This window comes from Bos indicus x Bos taurus, chromosome 20 (genome assembly GCF_003369695.1).
Source record: "Bos indicus x Bos taurus breed Angus x Brahman F1 hybrid chromosome 20, Bos_hybrid_MaternalHap_v2.0, whole genome shotgun sequence".
NCBI classification, from domain to species: domain Eukaryota; kingdom Metazoa; phylum Chordata; class Mammalia; order Artiodactyla; family Bovidae; genus Bos; species Bos indicus x Bos taurus.
The window spans coordinates 41780772-41804692 of NC_040095.1; the positions used below are offsets into that span (position 1 = coordinate 41780772).

General features: G+C 38.3%; 2 protein-coding genes and 2 pseudogenes across 7 annotated transcripts in view; 2 read left to right on the top strand and 2 right to left on the bottom strand.

Annotated features, from left to right (window-relative positions):
- The window catches only part of LOC113879039, a 33299-nt pseudogene extending 30109 nt beyond the window's left edge, over positions 1 to 3190 (bottom strand).
- On the bottom strand, positions 603 to 22230 carry C20H5orf22 (chromosome 20 C5orf22 homolog). Of its 2 annotated transcripts, XM_027520093.1 has the most exons (9): positions 22063 to 22230; positions 19156 to 19301; positions 16295 to 16444; positions 13361 to 13790; positions 11208 to 11270; positions 10641 to 10762; positions 9220 to 9286; positions 7182 to 7321; positions 603 to 3824 (listed from the first exon to the last, which is right to left on the bottom strand). In XM_027520093.1, the coding sequence occupies exons 1-9, from the start codon at positions 22141 to 22143 to the stop codon at positions 3692 to 3694; spliced, it is 1332 nt and encodes a 443-aa protein (XP_027375894.1). In that variant the 5' UTR covers positions 22144 to 22230; the 3' UTR covers positions 603 to 3691. The 2 variants fall into 2 exon arrangements, with proteins under 2 accessions (XP_027375894.1, XP_027375895.1); XM_027520094.1 differs by lacking the exons at positions 19156 to 19301; positions 22063 to 22230 and adding an exon at positions 18888 to 18911.
- Positions 8948 to 9083, top strand: LOC113879284 (annotated as a pseudogene).
- Positions 22231 to 22381: 151 nt separating the features above from the next.
- The window catches only part of DROSHA (drosha ribonuclease III), a 122811-nt gene continuing 121271 nt past the window's right edge, over positions 22382 to 23921 (top strand). For 2 of the 5 annotated variants that reach the window (XM_027519895.1, XM_027519894.1), the window contains exon 1: positions 22382 to 22534. The gene's annotated coding sequence lies outside the window, so the exon portion shown is untranslated. Of the gene's footprint in view, positions 22535 to 23623; positions 23752 to 23921 lie in introns of all 5 variants that reach the window. The other 3 variants (XM_027519891.1, XM_027519893.1, XM_027519892.1) reach the window with 2 other exon arrangements.

Sequence of the window (23921 nt, forward strand, 5' to 3'; positions counted from 1 at the left end):
ACTGGAGTGGGTTGCCATTTCCTTCTCCAGGGGATCTTCCTGACCTAAGGATCGAACCCAGGTCTCCTGCGTTGCAGGCAGAATCTTTGCCATCTTAGCCAGCAGGGAAGCCCCTTATAAATAAACAAACAAGCAATGTCAAAAGTGGCCCTATGAAGGTAACTTGTAAGTGGTGGGGGGTAGCAACTTCCAAACATAGTCTCCATCACAGTTTTCTCTCCACAGATTCTAGCTTTATCTACCAGCAGCAGGAGGGACAGGGTAGAGGGAGACTGCAGCAGGCTTTTATATCCCAGACCCTCTTAAGTGCACAAGTTTTACAATTGTGAATAAAAGGATGCTTGTACCAATTCAAGACAACAGTTTTAAGTATCTCTGCTTAAAGCCCTCTGTTACTTTTTTCCTTATGGGCAAGGACCTGCCTTCTTTGAATAAAGAAAGTGAAATTCCACTATTCACAGGAATACAGTGGAAGCTAACGTGGGGTTTAAATAGACCAGGGTTTAGGAGGCATGAGAAGAGCAGTTGAGACCTGGAATAGCTCTCACAGAATACTCTAAATAGGATTGGATTTGCAAATAAAAGCCAGTTTGCTGAGTGGCTCTTGTGCTAAGGGCTTTATTCGTGTTATTTCTCACAATATCACTGTAAAGGGGAAGCTGAGGCTGAGGTCATACAGCTGGAAGAAGGGGGCACTGGAGCCAGGCAGACACCCTCAGAAGCTCACACTCCTACCACGATGCTCTGTTTCAGTCATGACACTTCTTGTCTTGACCTTGGCATGATTCACATCAACTAGGGTGGTAAGGCTTCTAAACAGTGCTGATGCCTGATCAGTGAGCTTCAGAGATCTGCTTGCTGGTGAAGGCTGTCTGAAGTTACAGACATGGTAGGAATGCTGGAGCTGAAGGCTGGCTGCCTAGTCAAAAAGGAAGGTCTTTGACAGAAGTGAAACTGTATAGCCTCAGCCTTTGAAACGTGCTCTTGCTTCTGAATCATAGGAACTGAACTCACAAGACACTAATGTACAGAATGCCAGCTTACTACTCTGTAATGATAAGCTACACCCTTCCAGTGAGTGCCCAGAGTGTTCACCGTTCAGAGAACTCTCTCCTAAGAATTACAGTCCACAGAAACCTTTGTAGTCACTCTAACTTCATTTGTTGAACTCAAATGAGAATAAAGGAAAAGAAGGCACTGATGTTTGGAATTCCATGAGGGCAGCTAGATCTACAAAACCACAGAGGTGGTCCAGGACCAGTTAGTTCACAAACAAGCATTTCAAGAGAGTGCTGCAATGCAGGACGACCAGGTGGTACAGTACAGTCCCATAGTTAGTATTTTCACACATGATCCTCAGGTATCTTGAGCATTTCTGAAAGATGTTTAACAAAAATTTCCTGTTTTATGAAAATGCTTTCTATTAAGTTCGGTAAATGAGAAATCTTATACTAAGAAATATACTATAAACTATTTTCAGTGTGATGCATATACTGTCAGCAATCTGGGGCCACTACTACTAAAATGAAGATTTGGAGAGAAGATCATATAACAAGTGAAGGCCTCTGACTAAGAGTTTCCCGGGAACCTAGAAGACAAAGATAAGATGTCTACAAAAAAATTTCTAGATTAAAAAAAATTTCCCCCTAGATACTGAGAAATATATACTTGTCAGTTACCAAAGTTATGGCCTAATCTAATATTTAAGTCACATTTTTCAAAAAGCTGCTCAAAATCCCATGCTTGAGTGATATTTGTACATAATTCAAAGCACTGTACTGTGGTATTCCTCATTGGTACTTAGAATAGAAATGATGGATGTCTTGATAAACTAAGTACCTTCCTATTTGAAATGTGCAGAGACATAATTTACTAAGTTGGTTCCACTTAACAAGTAGGAACTGAATTTTATTCTTCAAAGAGAATTACAGAGCATGAGAACAATGTGAATGTTCTTAAAAAGGAAACTGATGCCCTTTCATTCTACCTGAATTAAAAACAATGACGAACTTCATCTGAGTTCATAGGACCCATAATAAATGACTATTAAACCAGACTTACAAGATCAATGCTAGGAACACCCCAAGACCAAATACGATTAATTAGTTCTATAGTTTGGTTTTAAATCTTTAAAATCTTAACACACTTTTTAATTTATTTTAGCAGGCAAAATAATTTACTTATAAAAGCAACCTCACTTACAGAACTGTAATAAAATTTTTTCAACACTGAAAAATAAATAGCACTTTTTGCAATTCTGATTTTACAGGGAAATTACACTTTCTGGCATACAATGTTCTATCAAAATGGAAGGCTAAATCACTTTGCTTTGCTTTTCACACAGAAATAAGCACTTATACTTATCAGTCTTGGGAAATCAACTTAGGGACAAGAAAGGTTTGCTGTAAAATACAATCATTGGAAAAAGGGGATCTGGTGCCATCTACTGACTGGCAATGGCAACATGACCTTGGGTATTAAGTCAGGAAACACTAATTTCAGCTACATGCAACCCAAAAGAAACACCTGTGCAAGTCCTGAAAGATACGTGCAAAAATTAAAACGACTGCTGTGCTAAAAAAGTGAGGACTGAATGGGTTTTTTTTCTTTAAATGACATCCTACTTTTTAAAGGAAACCAAGAAGGCAGTTTAAAAATGATTACTGAACATGAGGAATACTGAAGAGAGGAAGACATTGGCAAATTATGTAAACAAAAAGTTTCATGATCAAGAGTACCTTAGGTAGGCTCTCTTACTTATGGAGAGGCAGGTGGAAGGCAGTTACATCCTTGGGTATTTATGATATCAGAATCAAGGACTCAAGTTTTTCCCTACTATTTACATAAAAAGCTGGTTTATTTGAAAAAATTATCAACCAAGACTGCCAATGAAGTGGCATTTAGGAACTATAAGGATATTTGACTCCCATACTCACCATCTGGAGGAATAAAAACCCTGGGGGATTTTATTGATTAGCAAAGAAAAGTTACTTTTTGTTTAATTGAATTTACTCAAATAGACCTCCTTAATACCAACAATGTTGAAAGCATTCTGTAAAAGCTGGGCCAGATCCTGGAAACACTCACAGACTGTCAAGTTTATCTATTTACTTTTTTTCGGTAGTAGCTTGAGAATGTTACCTTCCTGTAAGGCCAGGATGCCCTGAGTACTAATAGTACACTTAAACATGTTTCTGGTTCTCCTTTCTTTCATAACATGTCTCACAATCCTTAATATGTTTCTTAGCTGTCCACCAGGAGGGCAGGGGCCTTGTCTATTCTGTTTGTAACCATATAATCAGCACTAAATTATGACCAGCACATGTATGAGTTCAAAAAATGTCCATTGGCTGAATGAATGAATGAATGAATGACTCTCATATAGTCCAACCGACCTAAGCAGAAGAGGGGAAAAGAGGAAAAACCCATCACAAAAGTGAAGATGACAGTGATGGATAGGAAGAAAGATGAGCATCAGATCCATCACTTGGGGGTAAGCTTGATGCCAAAAAAATTTGCCATCATTCAACAACTGGTGATATCTGTTTGGAGATTCAAAATACCTGAAAAATTTTAAATGGAAAGTTATTCAATACTATTAAGGTATTCTCTGGAAGACTCATTTGAAAATCAGTTAATGAAAACCCTGTTACTCCATCAAGCTGTAACAGGAGCCTAGTGCTGTGATGCTTCAAGGTGCAGTAGACTCTGCTGAATACATCAGGTGAATGTCTAGAGCCCCGTAGAGGGAATGCAGCACACTGAGGACTTTTTCTTGAATGGTTTCAACTTGCTCAGAAGGACAGTAATCATCCAGACTTGACCTGGAACCGAGAAAAGAAAGAGAAAGGAAAGAAAAGAAAAATATACATAAGTAGAATGAGATCATACTGGGCAGTGAGGAAAAGCCTGTGTGTGTTGAATTCAATGTAAAGTAAAAATGAAGCTGTATTCAATTCTGGAATAATAATAGTTGAAAGCTACTAAACCTTTACTATATGTCAGGTGCATTACATGTTTTATGTTCTTTAACCTTCTCAGCAACTCTATGAAATAGATATCTTTACCATCCCTTTAAAGGAGTCAAACAGAGAAGGATTAACCTGCATGGGTCACATACTGTATGTGCTGGTGATGGGATTCAACACCATAAAGCACATTTCCAAAGCCCCAGTGCTTAATACGAGGCCCTTGTTTCCATGTGAGGGAGACGTTGCTTGGGAACACTGGTGCTAATTATGTTAGTGACTGGGCATCATGTTTCACGTTCTTTTATTATGTCTACAAACAGGAAAGAAATTATGAGGGTAGAGGCTTTCCAAATGATAAAAGGGTTCTGCCTCTATAAATAATCTGCTCACCACACAAGTGTACAAGATCATCCAAAATGAAATGTGCGGATGTGCTGGTGTTGGGATTAGTCTCCTAGGTGGTATTAAGGAGGAAAGAGCAAAGAGGTATGGGGCAGGAATCTGTATTTTGAGTCTTTCTAGAATCACTGACTACAATTTGGGTGGCACCAGCCAGTAACAATGCTGTTGACAATTTTAGTTGAGTTAGTATCTAAAATGATTTCATAGTGCCTCCTGGTTCTAGACTAGGGTAAGGAAAGCCATTGGAAATTCCACTAGATTGGAAAATGGCATGGGAATGTTTATAGAAGGAAATGAAATTAGTTATCTAGCCTACTCCTTATTCAAGTATTTTAGACCTAAAGAAATAATCTGTAAGACTTCTGATGAGCTCATTTCATTCTATGGTGATTAGGCTATATCTGAGGCTTGACGTAAACATGTAACACATGATAAATGACACAGAGCAATTTTAAATTAAATAATGTCTAACATATACATATGGATAAAGACCTTGAAGAAAGCATGATATGTAAAAGCTTAACTTATTAGCCTTAACAAACAGGGACACTTTGATGCTTTCACACAGATTTCTGGCTTCTTGAAAACAGTATTAGAGTAGCTCCTGATGGGAGCAACCCCCAGGAAGGAGTTTTGGAAATCTGCAGGTACATTTTTGTCACAATAACAATTAGGAGAGAGGGTCTGCATATTGTGAGTGTTTGCAATATGTAGGATACTACTGCAATATGAATATGAATTTTCCTGTGTCCTTCAGTTTCCAAAGTCCATGGAGCATTTAAATAAGTGAAAAATTTGGTTTTAATTTTTTGAGCCTATTTTTAATAGTTTTCTACAAATAGTCTTCTGTATTTTTGAAATGGATTAAACTAAATTTTCCAGGAATGCAGATACTCTGTGAACTGAGGGAAGATTAGACTTTAAGTTCAGAACTTTATCAAGAGCTTGCTATGACTAGAATAACCATGTTCCTATAGTAGTGCTATTCACGGTATGTGGGCAACACAACTGGCTGGATCTGTCTGCATTTTTAACTGTTACATTTAGTGACTCTTTGTAAAGATTCCAGTTTGGCATGGTATTTTAATATGTATTATTTTATCATCAATTACTCTCCTTTCTCCTTTGTGCTATTATTTTTTTGGTGTGTGTATATATTTAATGTATATTTAAATTATATGTGTAGGTAGGTTATTGTTATAAACTAAAATGTTTATGTGCCCCCAAAATTCCTGTGTTGAAATCTAATTCCAATGTGATGATATTTGGAGGTGGGGGGGTCTTTGGAAGTGATCAAGTCAGAGGGTGGAGTCCTCATGAATGAGATTAATACCTTTATTAAAGAGACTCCAGGGAGCATCTTCACCCCTTCCTTCTATGTGAGGTTACAGAGAGAAGATGGCTGTCTATGAATCAGGAAGCAGGTCCTCACCAGACAGTGATTCTGCTGGTACTCTCATCTTGGACTTCCTAGTCTACAGGACTGTGAGAAATATCCGTTGTTTATAAGCTATTTGGTCTAAGGTATTTTTGTTATTGCAGCCGGAACGGACTAAGACAATTACATCATCCACACATTGTACATGCTATCTAAATATATTTAAGTTATACGTGTATGTGAAAGAAAGAAAGTGTAAGTCGCTCAGTTGTGTCCGACTCTTTGCAACCCCATAGACTGTATGGTACATGGAATTCTCTAGGCCACAATACTGGAGTAGCCTTTCCCTTCTCCAGGGGATCTTCCCAATCTAGGGATTATACCCAGGTCTCTGGCATTGCAGGTGGATTCTTTACCAGCTGAGCCACAAGGGAAGCCCAAGAATACTGGAGTGGGTAGCCTATCCCTTCTCCAGCAGATCTTCCTGACCCATGAATCAAACTCCTGCATTGAAGGCAGATTCTTTACCAACTGATGTATGTGTATGTAGATTAGATTATTTATGAATTCATTACGAATGGTAAAGAGAGTCACAAAAAAGTTGTCATAAAATAAGTAACTATAACTTGCCTGAACATTTAAAGTATTATTTTAGAAACAGTTCCATGAAGAATGAGGCCAAAGATTAATACAGAAATTTTTATTAAACTGCTATAACTATTCAGCACATTTATACATTCAAATGTAAAACATGGCAGCAGCTATTTATCTGTAGCACACAGATATTGGAATTTCTTATGTTCAACTGAATAACATCACCAACTTCAAAGACAAGATAACAGGAATTGTATGCTGTTTGCCAGCCACCACCAATAGGAAAAAGAAAATATAACACCTGAATTTTGAGCTGAGTAGGTAAAAAGTTGGTAAGAACTATTGTATTAGTAATCATTAGATTCATCTATGGAGACTTAAATTTCCTACTGCCACTGTAACAAATCACTACAAACTTAGTGACTTAAAGTAAAACAAATTCATCATCTTATAATTCTGTTGGAGGTCAGATGTCCTAAAACAAAGGTGCTGGCAGGGCTGTATTTCTTCTCTAGGCTCTAGGGAAAGAATCTGCTTCCCTGCCTCTCCAGCTTCCAGAGGCTTCCTGCACTCTTCAGTTCAAACCCCATCTTCAAAGTCCACAGTCTAGCATCCTCCATTCTCTCATTCTGACCTTCCTGTCTTCCTCCTATTCAGACCTTTGTGATTACACTAGGCTCACCCAGATAATCCAGGATAATTGTTTCATTTTCAAGATCCTTAAGTTAATCATATCTGTAAAGTCCCTTTTGCCATATAAGGCATCATATTCATAAGTGCTGGAGATTAGGACGTGGACATATTTGGTGGGCCATTATTCAAGCTACTGCACTTACCTTGCAATTGTCACTAGAGTAGGTTTTGGGAAATTTTTTAGAACAGTATGCAAAGACTGAATAAGATGTTCAATTTCTTGTTCTGTGCTGATATGGTGAGGGAGTTCTGAATAATCACAGGTTAGACCAGCCTGGTGAACCTGAAAATAAGACAATTAAAAATTACATGGTAATGTTGTTGTCTTTAGAAGACTCGTTAACCATTAATGGCCTTGATGACTAAATTTTTAATATTTTTGTGGATTAGGATTGCTTTTTCCTTAACAATTTCCATGCCACAGAAGCTATCTGTTCTCTGATGTTTTGGAAGAACTGGCCTGTACACCTGTTTGGGCCTGATGCCTTTTCTAGGAACAATTTTAAAATTTATTTTATAATTGTAGATTCACTCTGTTTCTGTCTTTACTTGAGTCTATTTTGACAATTTACATTTTCTATCAAGTTATTCATTTTACTTAGATTTTAAAAAGTCTATACATAGTATTCTCACATTTCCTTTCTTTCAAGAAATTATTTTACTTTTTAAATACATCCAACAAGTACTACATTTAAAGCTTCAAGAGGATACAAGATGAAAGTCTTTCTCCTACCTTACTGAACCTATTGTTTTGAGTTTCTATGCTTTATGTATAACCATATATACTGATATACATGTGTTTTAAATGTAAATGACTGGTGTTTCAGTCTTAGCACTAAATTAAATATGCCTGAAAGCAAGAAATGGCCCACAGGCTGACATTTTGCAGCCCCTGCTTTAAACTTTTAAAAAGTGGAATTCAAATGTATTATAGTTTTGTCTAGGGTACATAAGTGCAAAGCATAGGAAAAACCCACTAATTTACTATATTACTGGAGGCTCTGGATACACATCAAAGATTTAACTGGCAATGATTGGTCAATACACTAAAAAGAGAGACTTTGCATGTTCTTTTCTACTAAAATGATCAAAATACTTAGTGTTCTAATCCTGCAGCTATGGGTATATCGCATCTGGCTACATAATCTGCTACCAGGCCTATGCCATCCTTTTTCTCAACAAACAGTGTACAAAACTCTTGCCCCCTCACCAGAAAATTCAGATGCAAAGTAATGACTAAAGTAGACCTGCATGAAGATACTTTCAGTAATATCATATGAGCTCAAAGCACTTTTAAACCCTGAGTCTTCTATCATTTTTAAAGTTTGCCATTAAAAAATAAGGGCGAGCTTTGAGTTAGCTCTGACTTAACCAAATAGTCTTTTGCTGGTATTTTCTATTCCTACAAAACTAGCATTAAATCAATACATAAACTTCAGTTCAAATAAGGTGGTTTGATTATATACCACAACTAAATAAAACACTAAAGTAAAACCACAATTTATTAAATAAACACTACAAGTAAAAGAAGCAGAACTGGTGGTCTCAGCTCTGGCACAAAATTTGAGAAAAGGGGACCTGAATTTCAAATGGGAAAATTTATACTCAGATATTGCAAAATGATATAAAAATAAAGAAATTATCATTAAGGGCATCTTCTTTTAAAATAGTATTCAGATTTGCTGTGCAAACAAAGTTATACAGCTAATATAGTTAAGATGTGCTGGCCACAATGCCTTCTTTTGTCTGTTTGGTTTTTTAACCAGAAAAGTTTTCAGAGAGGAAAGAAAGAAATGTGAAAGGAGCATAAAAATGAACAAATAAAGAATGAGCAAATTTAGAAACTGTATACTTTCTTTTCTCTGGCAAAGGGATATCTGATCATAGACAAAATTAAAAAGTCCATAGCATCACTTCTCAGCCTTTTGGCTAAGATCAAGTGTAAAAAGTCAACAGCACTTTTACTTCGTATATAAAATTAGCAAAAGCATGTTTTTCCTGGAAAGCTTTTCCAGTATTCTGACTTCTAAAAAGTATATATTTTTTCCACAAAAAAAATGTCCATTCATACTTTCCAGGAATACAAATAAAAGTGAATCACTTTAACAGAGGGCACATTTTTCTAGCCACAAAAGTACCTTTCTTAAAGGGTCAATTTTATACTTCAATATAAACATTTACCATTTCATAGTCCGGTGCTTCCATCCGTTTTTTCAAACTCTGTACCAGTGGAACTAGTAATTCCATTCTGGAAAAAAGAATCCCTCAATTAAACATTACACCACCTCAAAACTAAAATGACAGTAGCAAATGATACATTACCCTTAAAATTTACCATTAACAGTAAGTTTTATATGATGTTTTGGAAATGAAAGATAAGAGTTGTTCAAATATCTTAAAATATTAAGAAATAAATGTTCCCTGCTGTTTTCTTACTTAAAAGATTACAGACTGTAATAAAGATTGAAAATTAACACTCAAGAAACTTGAGATTTTCCTCTTTAAGAACGAAAACTCTACCATGACTTAATTATTTTGGTCAGCAGTAAGTGTTTAGCGTACCATGATGAAGATAGTTTCCCAAAAACTGAGAAAAAAATGCAGGACATATTTATTCACATATACAATTATAACTGGTAAAGTTCTATACCATTTGATATAATAACAATGGTGCTTTTAAGTTATTTAATATAGGTGGAACTCTTTGGAAGCCTTGATTAATTAATGTTTCGAGTATTTTAACGCCTCCTCTACCAATACCCACTCATCTGTTAGGAGGGAAAAAGTAAACAAAAATGGAGGTATGGAGGCCTGTCTACCCACTGATCCTGTTACTTCTTCCTTCTTATTAACGACACTTTCTGGGGTTCTGGACCCTAGTCACCCACCTCTTCTACTTCCTTAGGAACAGTGAAGACTTGTTCATGCTGAGGGTATGACCCTTTTGGGGGCATGCTAAGTTTGGGGAGACTTTTCTTGCTATCTTACTTTTCCTTTGTTTTTTCTTCAGGTCTGTAACAGAACTGCCTGCAGGTGGTGAAGAGCTAAGCGTGCTCAGCAGATGGGTGGGTTTCAGTGGAAGGTGGCTCCATCTGTGGGCTAGATTCAGGATTCTAAAGTTGTCTATTTTGTTTGATTTAAGCTTAAGTTTGGCTTGAGACTTCACAAAATCACAAAATAGTAGGTACACAAAGTATTTCTGGGGAGAATCATGTTCTGAGACTTGTTTCTATCTCTCCCTCTTCCAACATAATTTCAAAGAAGGGGAATCATTTTTAGATCTAGTTCCCTCTACTAAAGAGAAAAAACTAACTTATGTTAAACTGCCTAATTAGTAGTTACTGATAGGATTAATATTATGATGGTTTATTCTTCTATACCACTGCTTTCCTTAATGACAATAAAGTTCTATGATATTTATATTTCAGGGATGTTTCTGAACACTTTATTTTAAAGTGAAAACTGCACTGAATATTTTGAATAGGTAATACACATAGCGAAAGATACGAATTTTTAAAAAGCAATTTATCTAGCAAATTTAGCAATATATCTAGGACTAAAATACAGTAGAGTTGAAGAAAAAAAATATTTGAGAGTCTTACCCAGGGTTTGAAGCCCATTTCTGTACAGTTTCTTCATCATCGCCATCACACAAATCAGCAAAAGCAGCTTCTAAATCTTCTAATTGATGAATTCGATTATCAACACAATCTACCAAATCTTCCTTTAAGCACATTGAAAAGCTGAGATTATATAGTTACTTTCAAAAAATAAGTGAAATCCCATTACAATGAAAATTTCAATTCAATCAGTTAACACATGATTTTCAAGTACTAACCATGGGTTTCCCCAAGAAACACATATCAAGATTTGGGGCCGTTGTTTGAGAGTACTCTAATATCATCTAAGATATTATTAGCTATGTGATAGATTGTTGTTGTTTAGTCACCAAGTTGCATCCAGCTCTTTTGTCACGCCCTGGACTGTAGCCAGCCAGGTTCCTCTGTCCATGGGATTTCCCAGGCAAGAATACCGGAGTGGGTTGCCGTTCCCTTCTCCAGGGGATCTTGTGGACCCAGGGATCAAACCTGTGTCTCCTGCATTGGCAGGCAGATTCTTTACCACTAAAGGGAAGCCCTTTAGACAAGCCCAAAAGAAACGAAGGATACCTCTGTCAGGTTGCTTCCAGGCTTTTTAAATTGGTACAGCTCTTGTAAGATTTTGTACTCCTCCTGGAAACCAAAACAAAGAATCCATATAGAAGAAAAAAGATTAATTTTTCAATGATATACTTTAAGTAAAAAATGACATTGATACAAGAATATCTTAGATAATCATTTAAAGGTAAGTCTGGGAAATCAGGGAATAATGTAATTCATTATTTCATTGTAAATTCATCTGGGCATGATAACAACGTATAAATATTAATTATGGAAGACTTAATGGCCAATAGGTAATGAATGAAAATGTTTCTAATACTGTTCTACTCTATAAATGGATACATCCTAACATCTAAACAGATTTTAGCTATGTATAGGAAATACAATCATTTCTCAGCCTTTTGGCTAAGATCAAGTGTACAGGAAATATATGTATCTTTGTAACAACAAAACAAAACTCTCCACATTCACTTTGTGGTCCATTCCCTAGCCACAGGAGAGAAGGCTAGAGTACAAACAGATACAATGGGAGGATTTCGCAGGAGAATGTCTGTCCTCATTTAGCACATCCAGGCAGCCCCATTAGAGGCAGGTCTACCTGGCCCCATTTAGGAGCATTGTCAGGAAGGGTCTATAGGCAAGATCTAAAATTCCTTAAGCACAGTGCTGTGCACGATCCTCATATAACAATTCTGTGACTGGGTATGATTATTATTTTGATTTTATACTTGAAGAAACCATGGATCCGAAAGGTTAAGTAACTTTTCCAAGGTCATGCAGCTAATAAGCAGTACAAGTAACAAACAGAACTTAGATCTTTCTGACTACCAAACATGTTCTTTAAAAAAAATAGCTATTATAAGTATAATACATGCTCTTCAAAAAGTTCAAAAGCACCAAAGGGTGTAAAGGACACAAAATTCCCACTTTCCCAGGTTTCCTTATAGCCCTGGAAAAGAAGTAACTGCCATTAAGTCACTTATGTAACCTTTTAGAAATTCCCATTACAAATATTTGGTGCGTATACTTGTAGGATAAATTCATAAAGTCAGGTTTTTTAGCTTCCAGGTAAGCCCATTCTCATGTTTTCTAAACATCTCTAAAGTCATTTTATAATTCTGAACGCTGGAAGTTATAGTTACTGGTACATTCACAATAGCAGGAAAGAAACAGAGGGCAATTTTTCTCTCTTATTTGCAAGTTGGGAGGGCACTCAAGGTCCCCCTACTCTTGCTCCAGGTTACACTACAGTTGCCCTCTGAACAACATGGGTTTGAAACACACAGGACCATTTATACATGGATACTTTTCAGTATAGAGGAAAAGATTTTTGAGCTTCACAACGATTTGAAAAAAAATCTGCAGATCAACTGTACAGCCTAGAAATATTGCAAAAATTAAGAAAAAGTTAGGTATGTCATGAATGAATAAAATGTATGTAGATACTAACCTATCCTTACATAGGCATAAGATGAATGATATTTAATATAAAATTACTAATATGTTAGTTTTCCTATCACTTTATAACTTGGCTTTCAAAGAATTACATTTTAAGGAATACATGCCTCTCTAACTGGAGAAACTGCATATCGACTTATCACAGGTAAGTGGTATTGAAAACTATATAACAACATTTCTAATACTGTATTATGAATATGACCATAATATGCTGTAAAATTTTTATAATGATTCATTCATTAGTGTACAGACTAGGCTACCATGAAGTAATTGTATTGATTATATTAGGCTACCTAAAACAATCACATTGCTGCTTCCTTGTTATCAATGCATCAATCACTGTAACTGTAAATAAATGACTTCATCACATCTTTTCATCTTTGACATCTGGTGTTAGTAATATATGTAGCAGTGTTTCATATCATATAAGACACTGATATAGGTTCATCTTTAAACACGACATAGATGTATAGTACTGATAAATACAGTACAGTACTATAAATGTATTTTCCTTATGATTTTCTCAACCTTTTCTCTACCTTAAGAATACAGTATATGATACATATAATATACAAAATATGTGTTAATTTACTGTTTACATTATCAATAAGGCTCTGATCATTAGCAAGCTATCAGTTATATTTGGGGGAAGTCAAAAGTTGTATCTGGATTTTGACTGCACATTTTTAAAACACCACATTTACCTGAGTGAACATTTCTTTGAAGGGATTCTTGACTGAAAAAAAATCTAAGTCAATATCTAAAACAAATGCATCCCTTTTCTCTAAAATTTCCAGAATCTCTCCGGTGCTAACTGCAGTCTGGCATTCGTGGCTTTCAGAAGAACATGAACATGATGGTTGTAGGCAAGTGTGGTCCCTTGTCTGTGTCACTGTGTCCTTTCCCAGTCCTTCTGAACAAGAGTCACCATTAGCAGAGGCAGTGTTCTCTGAGTCCTCCAGGGCTAGCTTTGGCTTCTTAGCAGAAGACACTGCATCATTCTCTCCTTGACTGTGACAGAGTTTATAAGGTTTTACCATAATTACATCCAATTGTAAAGGTTTTGGGTTCTCCAGCAGGTCTTCAGTTACATAAAGACCATCACTTAGGAAGTAATGATCTGTACTTGTAACCCTGGATTAAAGGAAAAAAATTACTTTCAAGACAAATGGACAAATTAGCTGGCAACATATAGACTTTCAGAAATACAAAAAAGGACATACTTGACAAAAACTGACAGCTGTCTCTAATATTTGTAATTTCTGGAAACAGGGTTCTCAAATTTCTAGCTAGGCACACAACTGCCCAAAGACCATATTTTGTAGCCTATTGTGCAGCTAGGTGGCTCAGATGGTAAAGAATCTGCCTGCAATGTGGGAGACCCGGGTTTGATCCCTGGGTCAGGGTTTGATCCCCTGGATTAGGAAACGCCAACCCACTCCAGTATTCTTGCTTGGAAAACTCCACGACAGTATAGTCCATGGGGTCGCAAAGAGTTGGGCACAACTGAGGCGACTGAGCACGCACTCACACCATCGTTCAGCTAGGTGTGGCCAGCTGACTCAGTTCTGCTTGAAAGTCGTGAGTGGAAGAGAAGCGTGGAGAGCATTGCCACGTGAACACGGTGGCAGCAAACCCCACCTGGACTCTGAGTTCAGAGGCCACACTCTACAGAAGGTGGAGCAAAAAGACAGAAATTATTTGGGGTTTAACTGAAGGGCTGCCGTAGTGGCCCTGGACTGCACATGGTAAACTCTAACTGGAGAAAAGAAATGAAAGATCCTGTTTAGCCAGTGCTTTAGATCTCTGTCATACCAGCTGGAACTGCATCCAAAAAAATCACTTGAGAGAAAAATTATACCTGGGAATAATATCTTTTGGTAGAAACTCCCTCTGACATATTTCAAAGCTTTATTAAATTTCAAATAACTGTAATATTTTAATATGTAAAGCAACTTAAAAAAATCTTGTGCAGCATTTTACAAGTTACAGATTGTTGATTTTAGACATAACAGCATGTTCTTAGCTTTTCAACTGTACTATGCCTTCGTAAGTACTTTGAACAATGACACCAAATGGTTCTTCTGGGGTAGGACCTATCCAATTTAGAATGATGGTATTAATATTTATTTCTCATCCACCCCTCTTCAGCATATACTGCCTTATATTTAAAAAGATATAACGTCCTAAAAAAAAATAACGACATAATAAAACCAATATTCAAGCTTATTAATAACTGTACCGCCCTAAGATTCCCAGGTGGCACTAGCAGGAAAAGAACACGCCTGCCAATGCAGGAGCCATAAGACACATGGGTTCGATCCCTGAGTTGGAAGGATCCCCTAGAGAAGGGCATGGCAACCCACTTCAGTATTCTTATCTGGAGAATCCCTTGGACAGAGGAGCCTGGTGGGCTACAGTCCATAGGGCTGCAAAGAGTTGGACACGACCAAGGTGATTTAGCACACATGCACCACCCTAAGAAAGACCAATGCTGTATCCACCAACCTAAATGGGTATTTTTCTTTAATAAGGAATATCTTACTTTGCTCATCACACACATACATCTCAGGCTGCATACCTGTATGTGTGTCTCTTCCATACATTTTTACTTGCAGGATTAACTAAAATCATGATAATCAACATCATCCTAATATTATTGTTACACATTGCATTTCAAATGTCTGTTTCAGATTGCTGAGATTTGACTTTGCAGAAACCTGTTACAGGTTAAATAAGGCCTACTCACTGAAGTACTCAATAAAAACCCTAACACTATTTCATATAAGCCAGTGTTATGTATAACTTTTATTATCAATATCACTAAGAATAAATCAGATAAATAAATCAAATAAAAAGTATCATTTTCATTGAGAAAGCCTGCATTTCATTTTCAATGTATTACCATTTCCTCCTACTATCCTCTAGGTTCTAGAAGTTATGATTCCACTGCTTAAAACATTCACTCCACAACAAGAGAATTTAGAAAGCCAAGAACATTCTGGTATTTCTAAAGATATTACAGTATCACAAGAAACACAAAACACTGGTTAAACAGCTTACACAACAGAAATAGTTGTGCATAAAACTCAAGTCAAAGGATGCTGTTATTTATTTATTTTATTTATTTATTTATTTATTTTTTTTAGGATGCTGTTATTTAATTTAGATTAAATAATTATCGAAAGCTAATCATATTGATAAAATTAAAACGCTGAATCGACTTTTAAGCCATTGAATGTAAGAAATCAAAATGAGATTAATTTTGCTTTTTCAATGCTAATTGTTAAATTCAGCCAACAACATGTACATTGGAAGGAACTAATAAAATGTATTATTAAATACATTTCTATAAGGTACACCAATGATTTAATGGAGTTAGTTATCAACAGAGTCAGGGTTCCAGAGGATGAAGATCATTTTATTCAAAAATCAACTTGACCAGCAACAAAATATGAACGGTGTGTGAAAAAGAGACTGGAAAACTTGTTCCTGGTGTTTCGAGAACTCTTTTTGGAAAAGTTGTGGGCTAATCTGACCCCAATTGTTTGTAGAGATGCTTATAAGTTATTACAGGGATTCCAAAACGAGATAGAAGTATCCACTCCCTTTCATACACGTGAATATGAGGAAATTACCTGATTGTTGTGGTAGAAGTGTCTTTGCCTACTAAAAAGTGATGCCTGCCCTCTCTGATTTGCTGAGCCCATGTGGGATGAAGCCATACTACATGAGAAAAATGGCCAGCATAAACTGCAGGCATAATCCAATTCTCAATACTTAATTCTCTGGAAAAGAAACAGAGAGGAAGCATAAAAACTATTAGTGAGTGGGTTTTTCCAAATGTAATTTCATTCATAAGAATATTTTAAGATAGCAGGTTTCAAAGCATGGTCCAAGGGCCCTTGCAGGGTTTCCCGGACCTTTTCAGTGTGACCACTAGACCAAACTATTTTCCTAATAACACCAAGGCATTACTTCTCTTTTTCACTGTATTGACATATATGCTGACAGTACAAAACAATGGTGGTTGATGTTCTAAGATTAATCAAGGCAAAGGCACCAAACTCTACTAGCTGTCACTGTACTCATCAATACCAAGCACCAGTGCCCCACATTCCCATCCAGTTTTGCATGAGCATGTCTTTCATGATTTTATTAAATCTTGATCCTGAGCATACATTTTAAAGTAATCTGTGTGCCAAAACAGGAAGAACACTGAAAGCACTTCTGCAATATACTTTGAAGTACCATGGTTGTCTCAAGGGAAAGCACTTGTAAGTGAATTGCAAGCTGAACACCATTTTTCTTGCAAGGAAAACTGATTGATAAACCACAGTTGATCAGGCTTGAATGTGAATTGCTGGATTCTACACTTCAACTAAGCTTTAAGGAATGAACATTTGTGAAGTTTTGGTACAGTATTAAAGAATATTCACAATTAGCTGGGCTTCCCTGGTGGCTCAGATGGTAAAGAATCTGCCTGCAATTCGGGAGACCTGGGTTCGATCCCTGGGTTGGGAAGATCCCCTGGAGGAGGGCATGGCAGCCCACTCCAGTATTCTTGCCTGGAGAATCCCCATGGACAGAGAGCTTGGCAGGCTACAGTCCACGGGGTTGCAAAGAGTCGGACACGCCTGAGCAACTAAACACACACAACAGCTGGAAAGGCTATCAAAATACTTGTGAATTTTCTTCATACACTTCCACCAAAACAATATATGGTAACAGACTGAATGCAGAATCTTGAGTATTTAGCTGTTTTCTATAAAGGCAAGTATTAAAAAGATCTGCAAACTATGGCTGATTAATGTTGAAGTGTGACAGAACACAACAAAATTCTATAAAGCAATTATCCTTCAATTAAAAAATAAATAAATTTTAAAAATTATTAAAAAAAAAAGATTTGCAAAAATTTAGTTACCCTGATCGCCTTTGCTTTAGAAAATATGTTTGTCTTTCATAAAAATATTTATGCTAACATATAAAGGTCTATTATTTTGAAATGAATTAACATTAAAAAAATATTTTTATTTATTTATTTATTATTTATTTAGTTGCAGCATGTAGGATCTAGCTCCCTGACTAAGGATCAAACTTGGCCTCCTGCATTGGGAGTTCAGAGTCTTAGCCACTGGATCACAGGGAAGTCCCATGGAATGAATATTTTAGATGTCTCAGTTTGAATTTCAATATGGTAAATATCACTAAATATACCCCACATAAAAAAAAACTCAAGAATTTTTAAGGGTATATAGAAATCCTGACATTAAAGGTTTTAAAACTACTATTCTATGACTAACTGTATGGTCATCATAACTGCTTCATAATTTTTTTCAATTTATAAAATATAAAACCTCTAAATATAGAAGAGAGTAAGGACAATGGTAGGGCTACCACATTTCTTTAGAGATGAATGTTCTGAGCCAGTTTTAGAGTCAACTAAAAGAAATGTAGTAGGTTAAAATTAATTCACACAGCATCTATATTTTAGTTTTATATTATAACAAGAGAATAACTGCTATGTAATTTTTTATTTTGTAGGAGTAGGCTACACTGTAATAAACACATCAGTAAAAAGACAATGACAGGATTTCAGGGAACTTTATCATTGAAGAGTGCTTAGTAAGTCACCATTCAGTGACTATGGTTTTATATAACCGAAAGTCAATAGGATTTGTGACCTGAAAATAAAATAAATTGGGAGGTTGGAGGGATTCAATACTGGAAGAAAGGATACACAAATTTAAGATGCGTTGCATATACGATTATTGAACTATGAGTTCAAGACACATTTTCCTAGGCCTCCGTATCAGACTTTTAAAGGGGAGAAGAGAGAATTAGCCCAGATAATTTCTAAAGTCTTCTACTTTTAAAATTCTATATTCTAAAGCAAAGATTGGCAAACAGTGGTTGGGGCACCTGTTTTTCCAAATAAAGTTTTATTGGAACACAGCCACTGACACTTGTTTACACAGTGTTTACAGTTAGCTGCAACAGACACCATATGGTCAGCAAGCCTAAAATATTTACTATCTGGGGAGCAAGGAAAGGGTGAAATGTATAGAGACAGTAGCATGGAAACTTAGATTACCATACATAAAATAGAGAGCCAATAGAAATTTGCTGTATGACTCACGGAACTCAAACAGTAGCTCTGTGATAATCTAGAAGGGTGGGATGGGGAGGGAGATGGGACAGAGGTTTAAGAGGGAGGGGACATATGCATACCTATGGCAGATTCATGCTGATGTTTGGCAGAAACCAACAAAATTCTGTAAAGCAATTATCCTTCAATTAAAAAAAAATTAAAAAATATTTACTATCTGGATTGTTGAGAAAGTTTGTCCATACTTGTTCTAAATAAAATAAAAAAGGTAAACAAAACAAAAGCAAAACTCACAAGCTTAGCAAAAACTATTTCTCTTAATTGCTTATCATTCTATTGCAAAGTGTATTTCAGACACATAAAAAGGTCATTAACAAAATCACGTATTACCCGAAAAGTGTTTCCTTATCAAATACAGTGTCAGCTGGCATATCCACAGGAATAAGGAGGTCTGGATGTGAATCGAAATGCACAAAACTTATATTACTTGCAGGAAGATGCTTTGAGCCAATGGCCCGATATATAAAGGGCAGAACCTGTAAAAGATAATGTACACATTCAGAATTGGCACTGAAATCATGAGTATATACTCAACTGCAGGCTGAAAAACAAGGCTAAACATAACTTCAAAAAATTTGAAGCACATCAAGTTGTGAATAAAAAAAGCAAGAGAGTTCCAGAAAAATAACTTCTGCTTTATTGACTACGCCAAAGCCTTTGACTATGTGGATCACAATAAACTGTGGAAAATTCTTCAAGAGATGGGAATACCAGACCACCTTACCTGCCTCCTGAGAAATCTGTAGGCAGGTCAAGAAGCTAATCCCAAAGAAAGGCAATGCCAAAGAATGCTCAAACTACTGCACAATTGCACTCATCTCACACACTAGTAAAGTAATGCTCAAAATTCTCCAAGCCAGGCTTCAGCAATACATGAACTGTGAACTACCAGATGTTCAAGCTGGTTTTAGAAAAGGCAGAGGAACCACAGATCAAATTGCCAACATCCACTGGATCATCGAAAAAGCAAGAGAGTTCCAGAAAAACATCTATTTCTGCTTTATTGACTATGCCAAAGCCTTTGACTGTGTGGATCACAATCAACTGTGGAAAATTCTTCAAGAGATGGGACTACCAGACCACCTGACCTGCCTCTTGAGAAACCTATATGCAGGTCAGGAAACAACAGTTAGAACTGGACATGGAACAACAGACTGGTTCCAAATAGGAAAAGGAGTACGTCAAGGCTGTATATTGTCACCCTGCTTATTTAACTTCAATGCAGAGTACATCATGAGAAACGGTGGGCTGGAAGAAGTACAAGCTGGAATCAAGATTGCCAGGAGAAATATCAATAACCTCAGATATGTAGACGACATCACCCTTATGGCAGAAAGTGAAGAGGAACTAAAAAGCCTCTTGATAAAAGTGAAAGAGGAGAGTGAAAAAGTTGGCTTAGAGCTCAACATTCAGAAAACCAAGACCATGGCATCTGGTCCCACCATTTCATGGGAAATAGATGGGGAAACAGTGTCAGACTTTATTTTTCTGGGCTCCAAAATCACTGCAGATGGTGACTGCAGCCATGAAATTAAAAGATGCTTACTCCTTGGAAGGAAAGTTATGACCAACCTAGACAGCATTTTAAAAAGCAGAGACATTACTTTGCCAACAAAGGTCCATCTAGTCAAGGCTATGGTTTTTCCAGTGGTCATGTATGGATGTGAGAGTTGGGACTGTGAAGAAAGCTGAGTGCCGAAGAATTGATGCTTTTGAACTGTGGTGTTGGAGAAGACTCTTGAGAGTCCCTTGGACTGCAAGGAGATCCAACCAGTCCATCCTAAAGGAGATGAGTCCTGGGTATTCACTGGAAGGACTGATGCTGAAGCTGAAACTCCAATACTTTGGCCACCTCATGTGAAGAGTTGACTCACTGGAAAAGGCCCCGATGCTGGGAGGGATTGGGGGCAAGAGGAGAAAGGGACGACAGAGGATGAGATGGCTGGATGGCATCATCGATTCGATGGACATGAGTTTGGGTAAGCTCCGGGAGTTGGTGATGGACAGGGAAGACTGGTGCACTTCAGTCCATGGGGTTGCAAAGAGTCGAACAAGACTGAGTGACTGAACTGAACTGAAGTTGTGAAGAAGTAGGAAAATATGAAATGTCATTGCAGATGATTTAGACAATCAGCTCAAGCTTTATTTTTTTCCTCAAAACTTCCAATGGGCATCTCTTGTTGGCATGTTGCCCCCATCATAAACTCAAGAACAATGTGAGGAAACAGACAAGCTCTGGTACTCAAGGAAAGAAAAGAAGAAACAATTGCTTGTTAATACACACTCTGGTATAAAAGATGTGTTCAAGCTACCTTGGGTCTCTGCGTCTTTCTCACACCTTTCGGATGCTGGTTGCTGGGCTAGGTCCTCTGTATGGCTCTTTGTTCCGTTACAGTCTCTAGAGTTCTAAGTTAAGATTGAATCTGAAAGCACCACCTACCCCATGCTTGCTCTCAGACCCATGCACACTATCTCTAGGTCCTGAGAAACCAAATTTCCTTCCTATTATCTTTATTCATCCGCACATCTGGAATCGGCCTCTTCCTCTTTAACATCCACAGAATTCCTAAGGATTATTAAAGCTATCAAAAACAGAGAGTCTTCGATCACGGCACTCTCGCAGGCTTTCAGAAATCTAGATGTGGGCACCATTTTAGCTATTCTAAAGTAGCACTACTACAAAAACAGAAAAATATCTTTATAGCGTCGTGTTAAAAGATTCATGCACACCCTGCTGCTGCTGCTGTGCTGCTAAGTCTTGTCAGTCGTCTCCGACTGACCATAGACGGACCCATAGACTGCAGCCCACACTACTCACACAATAATACTAACGGCTCTGAGAGCTACTCTGTACCCATTTCACAGATGACAGTGCATATTCTCAACAGAAGCCTCCCACCGACACCACAGAATTGTGAAGGGGAGGCCGGGAGACAGCAGGAAGCCTTAGTTTTGAGCAGGTTAAGGACTCGAGTTACTGCAGTTCCGACTGCCCGCGTTCGAATCCCGAAGCCACTCGTTGGCCGTGGGATTTTGGGCAAACCGCGAAGGTTCAGTGAGTTGCCGGACTCGTAGTAAGCGCCGCATTAACGTCGAAGCCTATTCTTCCAAGGTCGCTGTCCTGGTGTTTTCCCCACAGCAATGCAACTCGCTCGGATCTCTCTCTGGCCTCCAGGCTCCGCCGCCGCCTCAGTCCTCGCGCGACCCTGCCCCAGCACCCGTCAGCCGCCCGCTCACCTCCTGATGATCCTCCACCACCCACACCGGGAGCTCTGAATAGCGCCGGAGCCGGGCGCGCTGTCCCCCGGATTCACTCATGGTTTCGCGCGCGTGAGTCCCAAAAATTCGGAGCCGAGGTTCCCTCAAGAGCCTGAGCTGCGGCCCGCCTCCTCTCCCGGGAGTAATCGCGCGCTCACCCGGTTGTGGTTTCGGATTGGAGGAGGTAAGGGGCAGGAGGCGGGCACCAGAGACTCCAGAAAACCGATTGGCTTAGATGTCCATCGTTCTTATTGAAGCACCAATCACCGCGCACAAGGCGCTGCCGAGAGCCCGAGCGCTTTTCTCCTGCAGGTCCGGCTTTCCCAGGTTTGCTTTTTAATTCCCTTGCTTTCCTGTTCCGGAGCCGCGGGCGGTGCTACGGTCTTGGAGGCTACTCTATAAGTCTGGCTTTACTCTAACGGCGACCTCGCAGCCCGAGAGCTTTTTCTAGGTAAAAGGGTCAGCTTGTGGGTGTTGGAAGAGGGAGTGTTTCCAAGTATCCGAATTTCAACGGGGCTGGCGTCTGGGGCTGGGGTGAGAGGCGCCTGGGAGTTAGGAGCCGGCAGCTCCTCTTCAGATCTGCAGCGAAGGGCAAAGAAAAGGGACCCTAGGCCCGGGCCCTGTAAATAAATAGTAGTGAAAAATGAGACCGTTCATTCATTGTGGCGCGCATGTCGTGGTCCAAGCCTGGGGCCGCCGGGATCTCGGGCGGGTAGTGAGACTGTAAGTTTACATCGTGGGGCTCACTATCTGGTGGGAGATGTAAACAGGGAAGCACGCAATTACGGATCATCCAGACATAAGTGACCGGGCTGGGAATTCAGGTGGTGGAAGAACGCGTTAATAGAAATGTAGTCACACTTTGCAACTCGTTCTACAAAGACTGATGTTCCTGCACATGTTAGCCGTGCAAAACGACTCCCTCAGTTTCCCTGCTTCCAAACAGCAACTTAGGAGGAGGCAGACGCCGAAAATAATTACTTTTCCAGTTGCAGTGAGTTCCTTGTCTTTTGAATTGAAGTTCACATCCACAGTACAGCCTGACTGTGCCTTTAATAGGTCAGTTTCATAATCAGTGTTTTCAGATATTCTATTTCGAGAAATATCCATGAGGATCTAATAGTGAATGTTCAACAACAGTGAACACACGATACAGGAGTATTGGTGATCCTGACTCTCGTCCACCTCTAGATTCAGTACACTCCTTTTGTGTTTCCCCTGGACTCTGTGCATACCTCTTTTCTTGTGTTTATCACATTAAGTAGTTAAAAAAAAAATCCGTATCTGCATATGGATTCTGGGCTTCAGGAGCCCTGCTTACTATGTGCCTTACTCACCTTTGATCAGGGCCTGTGACCATGCCCCACCTGTCTAGGCTCATTAAATGTTGCATGAATCAGTGAAAAGGCCTGCTTTCTATCTGGTTTTGGTAATGCAAACCTGTTGTGGATATATTCAGTAGGGAAATGTCCAGTAGCAAGATAGAAACATACATAACTGGTGAGCCAGTAAATACTTACTGATCACCTACTCTGTGCAGGATGTTCTGCCAGGGGCTGTGAAGGATACAGAAATGATTATGAGCCAACCCAATTCATCAAGGAACTAATAACCTAGTGGAGGAGTTAAGACATATACACACATGATTATTATATGAGGCAGTCTCTGGTAAGTGCTGTAAAAGAAGTAAGTACAGACTAAGAGCAACGGAAGTCTTGAGGGAATGGGATTACTTCCTAAAGGGAACCAAGATAGGCAGCACAGAAGATGTGGCATTTGACATGAGTAGATGGGTTAAAACTTCAATGGGCAAAGTCAAAGGGAGGGGTTTTAGAAGA